This window comes from Balaenoptera ricei, chromosome 18, assembly GCF_028023285.1.
Source record: "Balaenoptera ricei isolate mBalRic1 chromosome 18, mBalRic1.hap2, whole genome shotgun sequence".
Taxonomy (NCBI): domain Eukaryota; kingdom Metazoa; phylum Chordata; class Mammalia; order Artiodactyla; family Balaenopteridae; genus Balaenoptera; species Balaenoptera ricei.
In genome coordinates, this window is record NC_082656.1 from 33,838,526 (window position 1) to 33,858,255 (window position 19,730).

Consider the following 19,730-nt stretch of genomic DNA (forward strand, 5'->3'; position numbering starts at 1 on the left):
CTCATGTAGGTCGCCTGAGGGCGTCTGTTCTTTGCTCACACAGAACGGGGTTAATGGAGCAGCTGCTTTGGGGGCTCTGGCTCACTCAGGCGAGGCGGGGTGGAGGGAAGGGTACGGATGCGGGGTGAGCCTGTGGCGGCAGAGGCCATCGTGATGTTGCAGCAGCCTGAGGCGCGCTGTGCGTTCTCCCGGGGAAGTTGTCCCTGGATCACGGGAGCCTGGCAGTGGCGGGCTTCACAGGCTCCTGGGAGGGGCGGTGTGGATAGTGACCTGTGCTTGCACACAGGCTTCTTGGTGGCGGCAGCAGCAGCCTTAGTGTCTCATGCCCGTCTCTGGGGTCCACGCTGATAGCCGTGGCTCGCGCCCGCCTCTGGCATCCGCGCTGATAGCCGCGGCTCGCGCCCGTCTCTGGAGCTCATTTAGGCTGCGCTCTGAATCCCCTGTCCTTGCGCACCGCGAAACAAAGAGGCAAGAAAGAGTCTCTTGCCTGTTCGGCAGCTCCAGACCTTTTCCCGGACTCCCTCCCGGCTAGCTGTGGTGAGCTAACCCCTTCAGGCTGTGTTCACGCCGCCAACCCCAGTCCTCTCCCTGCGATCTGACTGAAGCCCGAACCTCAGCTCCCAGCCCCCACCCACCCCGGCGGGTGAGCAGACAAGCCTCTCGGGCTGGTGAGTGCTGCTCGGCGCTGAGCCTCTGTGTGGGAATCTCTCCGCTTTGCCCTCCGCACCCCTGTGGCTGCGCTCTCCTCCGTGGCTCCAAAGCTTCCCCCCTCTGCCAGCCACATTCTCCACCCACGAAGGGGCTTCCTAGTGTGTGGAAACCTTTCCTCCTTCACAGCTCCCTCCCACTGGTGCAGGTCCTGTCCCTATTCTTTTGTCTCTGTTATTTCTTTTTTCTTTTGCCCTATCTAAGTACGTGGGGAGTTTCTTGCCTTTTGGGAGGTCTGACGTCTTCTGCCAGCGTTTAGTGGGTGTTCTGTAGGAGCAGTTCCACGTGTAAATGTATTTCTAATGTATCTGTGGGAAGGAAGGAGATCTCCGCGTCTTACTCTTCCACCATCTTGCCCCTCTTGGCTGCATTTTCATTGCTGCGTGCGGGCTTTCTCTAGTTGTGGCGAGCGGGGGCTACTCTGCATTGCGGTGAGTGGGGTTCTCATTGCAATGGCTTCTCTTGTTGCGGAGCATGGGCTCTAGGCACATGGGCTTCAGTAGTTGTCGCGTGCAGGCTCAGTAGTTGTGGCTCGCGGGTTCTAGAGCGCAGGCTCAGTAGTTGTAGCACACGGGCTTTGTTGCTCCGTGGTATGTCGGATCTTCCCAGACCATGGCTCAAACCCATGTCCCCTGCTTTGGGAGGCAGATTCTTAACCACTGTGCCACGAGGGAAGTCCCTAAAGTAGATTTCTTTTTAAAACACCAAACTTTATTTGGAATTGTACAAAAAAATGTACAATATACTGACAGTGTGAATGTCTACTCTGGGTATTTACAGATTTATTTAATTACAAATTTCCTGTTTGACAAAAGAACAGAAGAAAATTTTAATTGTTGCATTCTGAAAATATTAAAGCTTATTTTGCCCTCTAACTGTATGATGGGCAATATCACAAAACTCTTTCCCTCAGTTTACTAGATGACAGATTTAGCTATGAAAACATATTGTTATGTTAGAGAAATTACTATATAATTTTATATAACTTTTTTGATTGTGAAATTGGTCTATCTCTTTTTTCTCTACATATTACACATTGTATGATAATATGTGGTTATGGTTAGGGTTAAATGAGCACAGTGAGTGAGTATGCTCCCACATTGTGATATATTTCTTAGTATGATATATTTTAGTTACTAACATAATACTGAAATATATAATCATGTTAAATGTTTATTTTTTAATTGAAGTACGGAATATGATAAATATTTTCTAGAATTGTAAGATTTTAATATATGATTCCAAAAAGTTAGGGAAATATTCTTTTAGATTTAGTTTTCTCTTTCAGCTATATTTCGAATTAAATTTAAGCTCAGAGGGCTTCCCTGGTGGCGCAGTGGTTGAGAATCTGCCTGCCAATGCAGGGGACATGAGTTCGAGCCCTGGTCTGGGAAGATCCCACATGCCGCGGAGCAACTAGGCCCGTGAGCCACAACTACTGAGCCTGCGCATCTGGAGCCTGTGCTCTGGAACAAAAGAGGCCACGATAGTGAGAGGCCCGTGCACCGTGATGAAGAGTGGCCCCTGCTTGCCACAACTAGAGAAAGCCCTCGCACAGAAACAAAGACCCAACACAGCCAAAAATGAATATAAAGATAAATAAATTAATAAGAAATTGATTGACATTTTAAAAAAATTTTAAGCTCAGAGATAAAACGCTTTTATTATAAATTTGAAGTGTACAGATTTCATGAAAATGGAATCTTTTGTTAGATGACAAAGAAAAGATAATGCATTGTTTGAAAAACAAATGTTGGGTGTAGAATGTAGATGAGATTTGTAAGTAGACACATGTAAGAACAATATTTTCTTGCTTTTAAAGTATGATGAATTCATTTCCTATTGCTGTTTCACAAATTACCAAAAGGTCAGTGGCTTAAAACAATGCAGATATACTATCTCATAGTTTCTGTGGTTCAGGAGTTGAAACACAGCTTAGTTGAGATCTCTTATCAATGTTTCACGTACTAAAATCAAGATTTCAGCTGGGGCTGTGATCTTGCCTCACGCTTGAGGTCCTCTTACAAGTTAACTGGTTCTTAGCAATATTCACTTCCTTGTGGTTGTAGGACTGACATTCTTGCTTTCTTGTTTGATGTTTCCTGGGGAGTGCCTTCAGTTCCTAGAAGCCCTCAGGTTCTTGCCACATGACCTCCTCCCTAGGCAGTTCACATGTTTGCTTCTGCAAGGTTAGCAGGAGATTCTCTACTGCTTCTTAAAATCTGACTTCTAGATATTTTTGTCCCAACCTCCCTTTATACTATCCCAATCAGATCTCCTTTGATTTCCTTTTATCCTTCTGTCTCCCTACATTTGCTTTTGACTCCTAGAGTCTGTCCTAAATCATAATGAAGTTGAGACCAAGAATAGTAATTGTACGGTGACCTGTGTGTCTATCAGCTTTCTGTTCTCACAGAACACATCCTATACCAACAAAATTTAGTAATTAAGATACATGACATGAATAATGCACTCAAATCCAAACATCAGTGTTAGAGAGATTTACTTCTGAGGGGACAGAAATTTATAAACACATATGTTAATATTGGATATTGTTTTAGTAGACTGTTTTGTATTTACATTATTGTTATTAATATGATACAGAGTCAGCTAGAATGTGAGAAAGATATAGACATTATAATAGTATTTCACACCCTAGATTTTCACAAGGAATATAACCTGTGACCTTCATAAATCCCCAAATTAAAAAATTAGGTATTTCTAACATTTGTAGAGGCTCTTAAATTTTATCCAAATTCACATGTTCCTTTGATCATCCTAACCCCAGAAATTACCCCCTCCAACACATTAGAGATTTCTGTCCTACTTGATAACCACTATTCTCAGAGAAGCGAATTTCTGTTCTTTCCTAGAAGTATTGTGTGGGGAGGCCAGCTAACCAAGATGGGAGATAGGCAGAGGCTTCTTAGAGTAGGTGGCATTTAGACAGGTCAAAGGAGGAGTGTTGGGGGAAGGGCAGTCCAAATGTAGGGAACTGGAGGCAGCAGAACGCCAGTTCCTATGCCTGGGAGGTTATGGGAGAGGTGGAGGTAGAAGGCCAGATGTAAAAGTGGTAGTCTGGAGCCAGATCAAGAGGATTTTGTCCTAAGGAGTTTTTATTTTATCCAAATGACAGTGCAAAGCCATGAAAGGGTTTGTGGCATGACAGTAACAAAGTTTGGTGCTTTCAGAAAAAAAATTTGTCCATTGGCAAGGTGGAAAATGGGATTGAGACTGAAGTGAGGCTACAACTGTATGTGTTGTAAGAAATTATTCATTCTATATATGCAGTATTTTATGTAGTATTTATTTGTACCTGGTCTATGATAAGCGGCAGGGATACAAAATTCAATAAAATACCTCATTCAGAAAATTCAGGGAAATAGATGGATTTTGTAGCTCTTGCCCCAAAGAAGCTTACTGTTAGTTTGTGAGACAGAAGAAACCACAAACTTAAAAGGTCATAGGAATACTTATTAAAAAGAATATTATTATTTACTTTGTGTAAACCTTTTTATCATTTACTTAGTGTAAGCAACACTAAACAAAATATAAAGACTTAGCAGAGGTATTTTGAATACAATACTCAAATCTGATCTGGCATTTTTGTAACCTGTAATAATATTACATTCTTTATTTCAAAGTTTTATTGCCAAGATAAGGCTAACTAGTTGTTTTGAATGGCTAAGAAATCCTTTAAACAGGCAGCCTTGAAAATACTGCTTGGTTTGCTATTTCATTGTTTTAAATGTTTGACCAGAGAAACTTACCCTTTCAGTAATAGCTCTTCTCACCCTAAACTCTTTCTTTCATGATGCTGACATCGCATCAGAGGAGATTAATTATAACAAACATGAGCACAAACAGCGGGACAATAAATTGATACATATATGGACTGAAGATTATCATGCTTGTAGATGTTTCTTATGCAGGCACGCCTGGAAGATATTGCAGGTTCGGTTCCAGACCACCACAATAAAGTGAATATTGCAGTAAAGCAAGTCACACGAATTTTTTGGTTTCTCAGTGCATATAAAAGTTATGTTTATCCTATATTGTAGTCTGTTAAGTGTGCAATAGTATTATGTCTGGAAAAAGAATGTACATACCTTAATTAAAAATGCTTTATTGTTAAAAAAAATGCTAACCATCATCTGAGCCTTCAGCAAGTCATAGTAGTAACATCAAAGATCACTGATCACAGATCATCATAACAAATATAATAATAATGAAAAAATTTGAAATATTGTGAATTACCAAAATGTGACACAGAGAATGGAAGTGAGCAAATGCTGTTGGAAAACTGGTGCCAGTAGGCTTGCTTGATGCAGGCAGGGTTGCCCCAAGCCTTCAATTTGTTTAAAAAAAAGTGCAATATCTGCAAAGAGCAATAAAACGAGGTGTGCCTGTGTTCTCTTGGGTCTGTCTTCATGTAATCCTGTTACAATAAAGGTGACAGGATTAATGGAAATGATTGATGTGTTGTCCTCCTCAGGTATCTTGCAAAGATCATTCTGTTACTCCTTCTGTTATTAATTCTCATACTATTGAGGTATTCCTAGGTGAGCTGAGGTTCATAGTAAAATAAACAGTTGGGGCAAGCTAATGAATTGTTTTTCTGCTTACTTCATGATTTCATGTTTCTTTTTGGTTGAAAATAAAGCCCAGAATAACCTCTTACTTTTGTAAAATTGAATCTCCACTTTGGTTTTCCCTCAGAATTTGGTCATTGTTCCATAAATCTTATGTTCTAAAATTAACTCTGCATTGATGGGAGAAAATATTGGCCATTTTTCTAAGGAAAATCTAGAAAGCTTTTCAGGATAGAGTCTCCATAAATTTCAATGGTTAAATGCCTTATGGACAGCTAATGAAAATAACTATGGGCTTCTAATTTTATTCATGTTCATATCATCAGTGTCATTATTTGTGTCTGTTACAGACCTAAATTGATTATAAAGAAGTAATCATGATTCAATGATGTGTATATTTGGATTTTTTTTAATATTTGTTTCTAATTCAGTTGAATTATCAAACCTCTCTTGCTTGTATGTTTTGTATCATTTAAGCTGTCTGAGGATTTTGTTTAGTTCAGGTAACCCTAAAAGTCGTGTTTAGCTGAATAAGCCTAGGCCTGGATGGACTTGTTATGTCATATCAAATTCTGTGTAATGTGTTGGGCTTATTGGAAAAAAAATACTTCCTCTAAGAATGTGTTTCTTACAGATTTAATGCAGGTAAGTAACACATTTACTTTCACATTGTATTATGTAATTTCCTCTAAAAGAACAAAGGGCACTATCATTTCTTTATTCTGATTTTTAAAAATTTCCATCAGAGGTACAGGCTTACATTGGAGATAATGCGAGGTTGGTTCCAGACTACTACAATAAAGCAAACATCACAATAAAGCGAGTCACACAAATTTTTTTTGATTTCTCAGTGCATATAAAAGTCATGTTTAAAAAAAAAAAAGTCATGTTTACACTATACAGTAGTCTGTTAAGTATGCAATAGCGTTATGTCTAAAAAAACAATGTACATACCTTAATTAAAAATTACTTCATTGCTCAAAAATGCTAACCATCATCTAACGATTCAGAGTTGCCACAGATCTTCAATTTGTAAGAAACGCAGTATTGGCAAAGTACAATAAAGTGAAATGCAATAAAATAAGTAGTGCCTATAATTGATCATCACATGTACTTTTCCTAGAGATTTTCTCGTATCATTAACTTTTTTATTGTGTCTTTTAATTCAAGTCAAATGTAATTCTAGTTGACATTATTATCAATATTCTGAAAAAAATGAGGTTGGATTACATTGTTTTATGAGAGTAATCACTAAAGTGTTCTATGTGATATGTAATTTGATGTCAAGTTGGTTGATGTCAATATTCAATTGATGAGTTTGTGATAGGGTTGTGTTCGAAAAGGCTCATATATAGGCTCTTAAAAAATTTTGGTTTCATAGACTAGATAGAGTTCATGGCCAGATTATCAGGCCAACTTTCAACTTTACATATCTTAAGCTTATCAATATATTACTTCACTAATACATAACCACCATTTGAAACAATGCCCACTAGAAATATGTATTTTAAGTTTCAACTTGGGACGAAAAGAGTAGGTTTTATTCTTTCTATTATCATGGAAGATATCTGGGTTGGCCAGAGATAGAGGGAGGGGTTGCCTTAAGACAGTAACTTTACTGTTTTAACTTTTTACATCTAAATAAAACCAGGAAAACCTTCATTTTTCCAAATGGGGAACAAGAGGCGTTGTGAGAAAAGTGGACAGAGTAACTTTCTTAAATTCATGCTCCTCTGTTTCCTTGTTTCTATAGCTTATTTTGTAAATTAAGTATGTGTTACAAGTTTTATTTATGTTTCCCCATATTTTGTGTCACAATTTTAGAAAGTGGACTAGAGAATATGACCCAGTTGTATAAAGGGTAAACACTTAGAAAAATATGAACAGAATTCAAATAGAGATATTTTTTATGAAAAGGATAAGATTTAAATTAAACAATTATAGGAACTAAGAACTCATCCAACATTCATAAATGTTGGACATGGTCATAGGTGATCAAGCTTCCCCTTTCCAGGACCCAGTCTCATCTTCTACTTTTCCTCTTTTATTCCTTGGTTCATAGAATTCTGTAATCTCTCAAGAAGCATGATTATCTGAGTCACAGTCCTTTTGGCTTGTTGGTATAATTGAGAAGAGCACCTCATAGCTAGTTGCATCTGTGTCCTTTCTACTTTCAAGCTTGCCAGCTTGTTGCTTTCTTGTAGGACTTGCTGAAGGCAATAAGAAGTAACCAACACCTTTCATCACCCTGACATTTTCATACCAAGTTCTCTAAAGCATTGGCCTCATTAGTTAGGTGGTCTCAGTTCCAAGACAATAGGCTACAGTTTAACCAAACAATGAGGAGTGCCAACTTCTGTTAGGGGATGAAGCGGCTTTCACTACCCTGTACCCTTCCTTTACTAAACAAGTTTTACATTTTAAGTCTGTCACTTGTATCACTCTTTTTCCTGACACTAATTTCTGAATTAGTTTGCATTAAGCTGTAAGCCACAGAAATCCAAATATGCAAAAAAGTAATTTATTGGCTTATGTAACTGGAAGGTCTTTCTCTGTCTCTGAATTGTGTGTTGATGGGCTGTCTTCACGTGGTAGCAAAGATTGGCCCAGGTAGCACCAGGTATAGCATAAGGCCAACGTATATAAGGGGGCATAATGACATATAAAGATAGGCATGTAAAAACACTTATCTTAATTTTGCAAGCACATTTTTTCTGGGAAAAGATAAATACCTTTCATCATATAATTATTGATTCCCCAAGTTCAACTCCCAGTGGGGATGTTGGCATTTGTGTGTGTGAAGTGGCTGAAATAGGAGTACAAAGAGACTTGGATGGTCTATTTGACAGTTGTTGGTGTCAAATCTCCATTCATAATATGAAAAAGTAATAAAAAAAATATTTCTCAGAAACAATCAAATGGCCCTTATACCTGGAATATCAGACAGAAAAAGACCTTCCCATCTTCTAATGTCTATATCTGCCTCCTTCTTAGTCAGGAGAGCTTAGGACATCTTAATTGATTCTGGATTATATGTTAAAGGGGAGGGAGTAGTTATCACTGAAAGCAGAGTTCTGTTACCAAAAGAAGGGGAAAATTGAATGGATGCTGTGGCAGATAAATACAACTGATTCTACCACTAACTCAACTGATTCTACCACTAACTTAACTCACAGCTCTTGTATTTACTAGTTGTATGTCTTTGGGAAAGTTATATAATCTCTCAAACCTTCATTTCATTATTGGGAAATGGGGAAACAGTAGCACCACCTAAGTTTAGAGTTATTGAGAAGATCAAATTAGATTATGCATAAAAGTGCTAAGCACAGTGTTTGGCACATAGGCCTCCATATAATGGTAGTTCTAACACCACCACCACCACCACTGTCATCATCGTTACCATCATTGTGATTAGCAGTAGTAGCAATAGCATCCTCCACTCATTGTGTCCTCATCTCCTCCCCTACTACCCAACTTTAGGCCCTCATCAACCCTCCACTGACTCTTTGCAGAACTTTATCATCTCATCCTCCATTTTGCAAACAGTGATCTTTCAGGACACAAATTTGATCCCACTACCCCCTTGCTTAAAATGTTCCATTGACTCTTCTTGTTGGCAGAATAAAATTCAGATTATATTACATATACTATTTTTGTGGAGTTCTGTTTCTTTATTTTCTGTGGATTTTGTGAGAAGTATCATTTTTCTTGGTTAATGGTACTGCATAATTTCAAATTCCACATAATATTCAGATGTAATATATTTAGATGGTAGCAGGTATAATATTAATGGTTGATGAGTAATGCATATGAAGTCGCAGGCTTTTGATGGTTGGTAGGTGTCTTTTTTGGTTTTGTTTTATTTTCATTTAATCAAGTTTCAAGTCAGTTTAAATAGTTTGACTTATAGATTTATAGCTTGAATTTTAAAGAATGAAGAATAGGGATACAGGAAAGGAATGTGATAGAATGGTAACAGTTTAATTGGAAGGCCAGAAAACTAGGTCAGGAAGACAAGGAGAATGTGTATGTGTTAGGCTAGATGTTCTTGTGAAGGATTTCCTCAAGAAAGGATTGCCCATGTATTGAGTATCGTGTATGTTTACATCGCCCATGTATTGAGTATTGTGCATGTTTACATCCATTTGCATCAAACAACATTCCTCCTCATTTCCCTGTGCAACTGATTGATTGAAATTGATGGTGGAATGCTTACTTGAAAGCCAGGGATGAATGATTGCTATGTGAATAGTCATAAGCTGTTAGCAAAAGAGAGAAAATGTGTAGTTATCTACCCACTGCCTGTCACTTTCTCTCTATCCCTAACCACCAGTATGACCTTCCCAGTCCTTGATTTTTTCTTATAGGACTGATTTCTTTCTACCGTTCCTTTTTTTTTTTTTTTTTTTAAGTGTAAATTTACCCCACATATCTAGATAGTGCTTTAGGTTAACTTGAGATAATTGTTTCTAATTCTGTCATGTGGACTTGTTACCTTAACAGTGAATAGTCTGTACCAGTGATACTGTAGTCTATACTGGTATAGTGTCTGATTTTGAATAAGTACAGATAAGTACTGAAATTGAGAGTAAGTATTCAGAAACTCTTTTAGCAGTTTGTCAATGCCTCAATATTTGTTACTGCATTTTACAAAAGTGACAGTCAAAGGAGAGATACTCAGCAGGCAGTAGAATTTAGAGATTGAATAGAGCTGGAAGAGCCAGCAAAGGAAACTGAGAAAACAGCTGCCAAAAAGGAGGAGGAGTAGAAACAGAGATAAGGATGGGAAGTGTCCATTGGGTTTACATAGCATTAAGAGTGTGCTGGTGAATGTTTAACAACTGGCTCTGGGGGAAGAGGTGGGAGGCAGGGGAGGGATGCTCTGATTTTTAGCTTTTCCTGATTTCTGTGGTGTAAATATTCCACTATGGCTAATTTCAAGCTATCAACAATTAGCTAATTTCAATCTGCAACCAGATTGCAGATTTTCTGAAAATTTAATAATCAGTTTTTGTGCAATATTCAGACTGGCTCCAACACACCACTGATTGGAGACCTTGATAAAAATAGTGTCAGTGAAATAGTGTGGTTAGAAGACAAGCTGAAGGATATCCAGTAGATAAATGTTCTATGGATGTTAAAGTGATTATTTTGAAAAGAATGGTAAGAAAGGACGTATTTAATATAGCATGAAAAAGTTATGCTTTAGGCTTGGGGTGATGGGCAATTTCTCTTCCTATAACATAATATTTTTAAAAGGCTACAGTTTAATTTTTTACTATATGGAGAACATAATCATTTAATAACCACTTGTGTTTATATGTACCTGCTAAGAATGAAACATAGTTCCTTGTCTTAACCTTTTTAATCTAAGTCAGAATTCATACAGAATAAATTTATAGAGGAAGTAACTTTTTACAGAGGAAACAAAGTATAAATTTTGAGCTGATAGATAAAATTTTATAGCCAGAGTTTTGTGATCATTACAGAATATACACAATATCTAATGATATTTTACACAAAAGCCCTGATTTGTATAACTGAGAAAATTAGTTGAAAATTTTGATGTGAAAAAAAATGTAATCGGGTTTATATATAGATATAGAAATATGAGAAAGTGTTATGCTTCTGTTTTAATGTGAATTCATGTACTAATCAGTTAATACCATCTTTTTGTAACAAGTATCTTTAATGATTTGTTTTTATTTTACTTTATTTGTTGAAGGATTACTCAGCAATAATTTTAAGTATTCTTCTTGAATTAATGTCTGCATTAGTAGGTAACCTGTTGTACTGTGGTACTATGACTTTTTAAAAATAGTATCTAGCCCATAAATGGCCATTCCTTTGGTTTTGTGAAAGAGCTTTTGTGATTTCTGCATCGCACCAGAAATGAACAAATGTAGGTGATAAAATTATAGTTAACATGTTGGTTACATTCTGTTTTGTTCCTGTGGGCAGGCAGCTTGGCATAGTGAGAAAATCGTGGGCTTTTCCTTCAGTTACATTTGAGTTAAGCCCTGGCTTCAACATTTTCTAGCTGTTAGCCTTCCTTTTTGTTAATTCACTTGTAAAATGGGGATAATAATATTGCCCTTCAGCGTGGTTGGGAGAATTATATGAAGTAATGTAGTCAAAAGACCTTAAAGTAGAGTCAGGTACGTAGTAAAGTCTTGATTAAGTCATTTCTTCAGGTAGATGTCTCAGAATAAAATGAAGAGTCATCTTGGGAAACAAAATATACCTGTTTTTCTACTATAAAAAGCAGGTACAACTGTGACTGGAGAATGAATACTCTGCAAAGAAGTATTAATATTTTTAAGATACCTGCTTAATTAAGCACATTCTTATGTACAAACCTAAATAATTTGTGACAATTAATAAATTCGTTCTTAATGATCCTTGCATTTCAAATCATGGGGCTGTAAAACATTGTAATCAATTATCTTGTAAAGATGCATTTTGAAACTCAATGATCTGGTCTAATAGGAACATTTTATTACAAGGCAAATGAAACTCATGTAGTAGTCTTTGATTAATTTTATCATATGAACTTTTATCACTTTAATTTTTTAGATGTTTTCACAGTTTTATCTATTTTGTGATGAATTTTTCTGTAATTTTTTTGCTAATTTTCTTTTTTTTTTTTTTTCCTCCTATTTAATATTAAATGTTACCAGTTTCCATTTATGGTTTTGTTTCATCTTTCCCCTTCAGGTCATTAAAAAAAAGAAAAAAATAGTGATGCATTTTATTCTCCTTCCTATACAGAAGAGTGTCTCAGTATATTCCTATTAGAGTGACTGTAGACCTGGCCCCTGGTGCCAATTAGTATTTTGGTGGTTTGGAATCATCATGCCTCCTCAGGAAAGGTGGCAGAGAGCCGCTAGATTCCTACTGCAGAATTGAGGAGCTTTCTGTTTGACTTTTGGGCTATTTCTTAATTTATTTAAAATCACCGTTCCACAATTTAGTGATTGAGCATATTCTTTTATTTATTTAATAGATTAGTTCAGTTTCAAAATATTTACTTTATATCTGACTTCATTACTTAACTACCTAAGATAAAAGGTATTAGGTTTAAGGAAATCCAAGAATGATGAAACCTTTAAGGACCTTCCTTGGCTTACTGTTATTTTTATTTTGGAATGAAATGGATGTATATGAAAACTATGTTCTTTAAAAAGCACAATTTTATCTTCTGCCTCATTGAGTTTATTTTTTTAAAGGTGTTCTTATTTAAAAAGCAGTTTCCTTTATAGATTCTTCTCTCACTATATTGCCTCAGCATAATAATGCAAATGAAATATATTCTTTAGTAGTAAAATTGTTTTATTCTGTAATCTAATGTACATCTTCAGTTAAATAGATTAGGAAATCTTTAACTTTTTTCTTCTTTTAGAAGAACTGAAATCAAATTCTCCCACACCTACCAAGCCTAATTGAAGCCTTCATTCCGTATATATGGTTATTCAACTGCCATTTGTAGTCCAGGATACTCAGTTACTCTCATGATGACTTAAGTTATTTGTATTTCCTGATCATCATAGATTTTGGTGTCCCTAACTGGAATAATTTTGAAAAATTGATCCCTAAACACAGATCTAAAAAGCTTACTCCCTGAATATCTATTCAAACCTTGTTGTCAGGAAATAAAATACCTTCATATTTGATTTATTTTGGAAGCTGAAAAATTTCTTCAGTTCAGTATATAAAGGACTTTACCTCTCTCTATTAAATAAACCCCACAACACCTAAATGTTACGACTATTGTGGGGACTATTGATCGTATGTTACGACTACTGTGGGGACTATTGATAATGTGTATAAAGTGCTAGTGTGAGGTACCTAATACATAGCACATTGTCAGCAAGAGACGGCTGCTGCCTTTATTCTCTAATAATGACTGGACCAAATGCCAAAACATGCTTTCTGCTGAAAATGCTCATTTGTGTCCATTTTTCTTCTCTCTAAAGAAAAAATTAATATTGACTACAGTGGTTTAAAAATAAGATATTTGTGTTATATTTGTAAAGCCGATCTTGGGAAAAAGTGATTTTGTAAAAATGTCTCTGTAGATGGTCTTGGCTAGTATTTGAGACCTTGCATATTTGAAAAATCTTTATTCTTTGTCACAATTAATGGGTGGTTTGGCTGAATATAGAATTGTACTTAGAAAATAATTTTCCTTTAATTTCAAAGACATTTAAAGTCTGTTAGATTGCCTTCTAGTTTCCAGTGGTTCCATTGAGAAGTTTCTTTTCATTTTGAGCCTTGATCTTTAGTCTTGACTTGCTTTGTCACTCAGGAACTTTTAAAGGTCTTCTCTTTATTCCTGTTGATCTAAACATTTTATCTGGTACATTTTTTCCTCCAGTGGTTGTTTGGAAATGTATGGAGACAGTTTGGGTAGTCACAGTGACTAGGAATGCTGAGGGAGAATGCTTTGGGATTTAGTATCTGGAGGTCAAAGAAGTTAATTTTCTTGCAAATACAGGAAACATTCTCACCCAGAATGTCAGTAGTGCCCCTGTTAAGAAGTATTGTGACCGTGGGGAAATGTAAGAATAATCCTGATCTGCATATTGATTATAGTGTATGACAAGAGAAACAAGATGTGTACACCAAAGACCAGTCAATATGATTGGTAATAGTGTTATAGATATGCTACGTGAAACAATGGAGGAAGAAAGAGTAAGTGACACAGTACAAATTGAAGTAGAATAAAAATCATTATGTGAAATATAACCATCAGATTATGAGTATATATTTACCATGTTACTGATTTTGATTTCTAGTTGGACATTATCTGCACTATTTTGCTTAATCATATTTTTGACACTTTTTCCTGTATATTTCCAAGTAGTACCTGTTCTTAATTACTTTGATAGGTCTATAGTAAATATCTAATTGTAATCCAAACACTTGGCAATTCCAGATCCAGAAAGATTTGAGAAATATTTTTTTTTGCAAAGACTAGAACTTGACTGACAATGATAGCTATACATTTTAAATGGGACTGGGATTCAGAAAGGAGTTGAGCAAGGGTTGTACTTGTACAGTTTCATAGCAGCTTCTGTGTTATCAGGTTGCAGTTCTATTTCATTACTGTCTTGGGAAATGAATTACCAGAATAGCATATATAGATTGGCTATGTTATAACAGTGCAAACATTCAGTGACAAAGACAACTTGTTTTTGAATTATCCACCATTTATTCATGGTTCATATCATTGCTTTACTTCACTAATGTGGCTAACCAGGCAAACTGTACATTAGAAATACAGGACTCTAACAAAGCAAAGAGGGATTAAGATAATGAGGTGGGAAGATAGTGGAAGATGTTAAAATAGTAGTTTGATAATTAAGTATTAATGCAGAGTCTTCATTTTAATATGCATATGATATACTTTTACTTTTCAGAACCTAAATCACAGCCACAGCAGCTTCATCAAGGACAACACAGATTGTCAAATACTGAGCAAAATGGAGTAAAAGATAATAATCAACCAAGATATCTTCCTCGAAATGATACCAGACAGCCAAGAAATGAAAAACCTCCTCGTTTTCAAAGAGACATCCAAAATTCAAAGTCAATTTTAGAAGGCAGTGGATTACCTAGAAACAAAGGTTCTGAAAGACCAAGTACTTCTTCAGGATCTGAAGTATGGGCTGAAGAGAGAATCAAGTGTGATAGACCATATTCTAGATATGATAGAACTAAAGATACTTCATACCCTTTAAGTTCCCAGCACAATGATGCTGCATTTAAAAAAAGGGATAACTCTATGCAAAGCAAATCAGGAAAAGTTCCATCCTATGCAGAGGCAAAAGAAAATCCACTTCCTCAAGGATCCATAGATTACAATAATCAAAAACGTGGGAAAAGAGAAAGCCAAACAGCAAATACTGATCATTTTTATGATAGGAAACCACGAACAATAAATAATGAAGCTTTTAGTGGTGTAAAAATTGAAAAACATTTTAATGTAAATGCTGATTACCAGTATCCTGTCCGAACGAATAGTTTCATTGGTGTTCCAAATGGAGAGACAGAAATGCCACTGAAGGGAAGGCGAGTAGGACCTATTAAGCCAGCAGGACCCATCACAGCTACACCCTATGATGATAAAATATTTTACAATAGTGGACCCAAAAGAAGATCTGGGCCAATTAAGCCAGAAAAAATACTAGAATCATCTATTCCTATGGAGTATGCAAAACTGTGGAAACCTGGAGATGAATGTTTAGCACTTTATTGGGAAGACAACAAGGTATGCATGTTATAAAGTTATTAAATACTAATAGTACTGAATGTAACAGTCTAGTGAGACCATAGAAAGCCATTGCTTTGGGACTGAGTTGTGTTCTATGATTGTACTTGTTTGTAAAGTCTTTGAATAGATGTATACATATATAACTTATCAAAGGGAAAACAAAATATTTAATATTTTTTATGGATGCTTAGGAGTCCCATAGGATTTGGTTATGTTAGGTTTGATTTTCACTTGCATATCAGAAAAGTATTTTAAAAGTGATTAAGTGAAGTTGATGAGTTACTTCAGTTATCATCAACTGAACTATTAATATTTTCTTTCTAGTAAAATTATACTGATTCACAAGGAAGAAAATCAGTTGAATGGCACACAAATTCTGCAGATTTCATTTAATTTAAAGATAAATACACAGTCAGCCTACTTTAAAAAAAATTAAGAGCAGGAGGGTTAAGTATTTAGCTAATAATAAATAATTTAAGAAACAAATCATTTAAACAATCTTCAGTTCTGCATTATATTCTGGCTAAAAGGGAAAGAGGGAAATCGTGGAAAAAAAAAAAAACAAGATGAGGTTGAGAAGGAATACAGTGCATCAGATAAAAGAGCCTGGCTGAGAGGGAGAAGACCAACACAGTGCAAACAGGAAGGGGAAGAGGACAGAGGGACCGTCAGAGAGAAGGGCCTTTGTACGTGTTTCCCGTTCTGCCCAACATGCTCTTCCACCAACTACTCTTCTGATCCTTGAGGACTTGGCTCAGATACTTCCTAGAAGAAGCCGTTCTTTTCTGCCCCCTCATCCTTTCTACATTATTGTCTTCCTCAATCAGTGCCTTGTTCACTTTCTAAAACTTATCACATTTTGTAAGTATTTTTGGTTTTGGTTCCTGCATTGATAACTCTTTCCCCTACCATGATTTTAAGTTCCTTGAAGGCAGGACCATGTATCTCTAGTTTTTCCTCTATTGCCCTGTTCCTCTCATAGTGTAGGTATTTCATAATTATTTGTTGACTTTGTTAACTAGTTCATTCTCAAGGGGGCACCTACACAGGAAAAAAATCGAGTAGTTAGGGGACTGGAGATATTAGCAAGGTAATAAAAACAGAAGTGAGTTATAGTGTGAGGGACCTAGGTGGATGTGAGGATCAAGTCAAAAAATATTTGAAATAAATATTTCATATGTAGAGTAGTTTCAGTTGATAAGGGTGTGCCTGTGTGTGGCTAAAAGGAGTGGTGGAAGTAAAGTTAACTGAAAATTTCAAGGAACTGAAATTCAGGCTAGGAAGTGTGGTTGGATCTTTTAAAAGATGCTGTAGGGCTTGGGATCAGGAGGTGTTATCTAATGATAGGAGCAAGGAGGGGTCCAGGTACAACTAGATGGCATAGTCTTTTAAGGTTTTGGTATGAATGTGGGATAACATTTGTCTAGAAGCAGCATCTCTACTGTCAAGTTTTTATGCAAGGCTAAAAGCAGAGGAGGAGATAGCACTAGCTGTGGCTTTTCTTTTTTTCAAGAAAAGCAAAAGCCTTCCCAGAAATACCAACAGACAATTTCATTGGTTGGAACTGTTTCACATGGCTTCTCCTTGGCTATTAGGGAGACTTGGAAACCAAGTAGAGGTGTTCTTCACTATCTAGACTCTTACTCTTGCAGCTGAGACGGCTCACTTTCCAAAATACAACTATTTGATTTGGCTAGTGAGGGATTACTTATGCTTAACTGTTTCTCCATTATGGTAGAGGCAAGAAGTAGTTGGAAGTCAGTGTTAGTTTATAGAACTTACTTTGTCTACCTTAGAGGGAGGGTTTCACTTCTGTCAGATGCTTCTGTGAAAGGTTAAGATGAGGATGGAAATTTTATTTTGCATTGGACAGCATGGAGTTGATGGTGACCTTGACGAGCAGAGGAAGTAAATGATTAATAATTAATCATTAATAATGTTTGAAAGACTTGGTAAAAGACTCAGGCTTTCCATTGAAATCCCATAAGGATTGTGCCCTAGTAGTAAGTGCAAAATACAAACAAGCCAGTACAACGCCTAAAATCAACCCCTTACATGATTAAGGATATCTCCTTGTACTCTGTCTGCCTGCCCCCCAAAATATAATCCTCTTTTGGGGAAAAGTAACATTTTCTATACAGATCCTCTTCATAGTATTTCATCTACAATGTCGGGCATCCTATAAAAAATTATGAGGCATGGTTAAAAATACAAAGAGAGAGAGAGAATATGAAAGACCAGAAACAAATAAAGCAACAGAGAATAACAGACCTAAGATATTCAGATATTTCACTTAGACAAGTTCTTCAACAAATATTGAGTATTCAACAGACCATAATTGAGTAGCTGCTAAGTGTTAGGTGCTTGGGATATATCAGATAGTTTTGTCTGTGCTATTACCCAAATGCCTTCAAATACCTGATGAGATTGTTATTAAAGCTTTACTTTCAATTGTAATTTTCTCAGAAAATCAATGATACTGAATTCATCTATTGCCTCTACTGAATATATTCAAAATAATGTCATATAGCTTCTGAAAGATAGTGCCTAATATTTCCCAAAATGTTTTGAGCTTTTAGAGTATTCTTAGAATAATTGGATGATCGTCTAAGATGACTACTTTGAATTTACATGGATGTATACATTCAGTTTAGAGTGAAGGACTGTAGGCTCTGTATAGATGCACCTTTAAGCAAATAAGATAAATAATATTCACTCTCTGAAAGAGATGGCATTAGTTATCTTCTGAAACCACCTAATTTAAGAGATAACTTTTAAGTGTCTTTTCAAGAATAGGCAACTTTCCAATTTTCTAGCCAGAGACTAAGGTAAAGATTTAAGAAAAGCATTGTCTATAACTGTCATTAAGAAACCTTAATCTTAATTGCATTGTAATAATGTTTTAGAAATAGTATCATTTAAAACATTCCTCATGATATCTTACCTTCTCTCAAGCTTTACTTCCATAGAAGGATGTGAGCATTTGGGACAATGCTTTTTCTCCCTGTATGTCTGCCATAACTAGTTCAGCTCTTTCAGCCCTGTCAACTGGGATATTGTAACAGCTTCCAAATTGGTCTCCCTGCCTTAAATCTTATTCCTCTTAAACTTGTTACTGACACTGCCAACACTGTGATCTTGGTCTTAGAGCATGTCATTCTTCCTGGTTAAAATCTTTCACTTGTAGTCTTTAGCATGCATATAGAGCCTCTATCAGCTGGTCCTTACCTTCTTGTCCTATTGGTTGACCCTTCTCACATCATGCCGTAGTTAATTTAAAACCGCTTGTTGTTTCCTATACTTGTCTTCATGTTTTATGTCTCTGTAACTTTCCCTGGAACACCCTCCTCAGTTCTTAACTTGGCTAAATACTCTTCATCCTTGAAGACTGTATCCATTGTCATCTGCCCCAGGAAGCTTTTCTTGAACTCCTCAGCTTTATTAAGTGCCATATCACTACGCCTTTACTGCAGTACTTTCCACATTATATAGAAGTCATTTTTCACATGTAGTTCCCAAAAGGATGTCAAGTTATTTGTTTTCCTAGGATATATTATGACTGGCTGTCATTGTTGAACTTAACTGTTGAACTTACGTGAACTGACATTAATTATCTAAGAAGCTTACAACTGAAGCATGGGTCCAGAAATACAGCAGTTTACAGAACACAGACGTGTAAGGCTAAGAAATAAAGGAGGAAGGGAGAGATGTGAATGTATAATAAGAACTCTAAGATAAGGAAAATTCTAGCATGGTATCTCTAAATTTGCTAGCATCCAGATCTGGAAAGGAAAATACCATGGATTAACTTAATAACTTTTGTAATATGAAGTATACTAGTTAATCAGTGAAAACAGGGACTTCCCTGGCGGTCCAGTGGTTAAGACTTTGCCTTCAAACGCAAGGGGTGCGGGTTCGATCCTTGGTCAGGGAGCTAAGATCCCACGTGCCTTGGGGCCAAAAAACCAAAAAATATAAAACAGGAGCAATATTGTAACAAATTCAATAAAGACTTTAAAAAAAAAAAAGCATCACTTATTTAAAAAAAAAATCCGTGAAAGCAGGTTCTTTCCTGGTACACCCAGAGTAACTGCTATTTTAGAAGATTGTAGAGAATAAGAATTTTTGTTGTGTTTAGTATTTTTTGATTCTGG

General features: G+C 36.3%; 1 protein-coding gene across 1 annotated transcript in view; it reads left to right on the plus strand.

Moving 5' to 3' along the window:
• Positions 1 to 19,730, plus strand: part of TDRD3 (tudor domain containing 3) — a 223,882-nt gene that overhangs the window by 156,835 nt on the left and 47,317 nt on the right. The window contains exon 11 of the mRNA XM_059902581.1: positions 14,723 to 15,573. Within this exon, the coding sequence (XP_059758564.1) occupies positions 14,723 to 15,573 (851 nt within the window). The remainder of the gene's footprint in view (positions 1 to 14,722; positions 15,574 to 19,730) is intronic.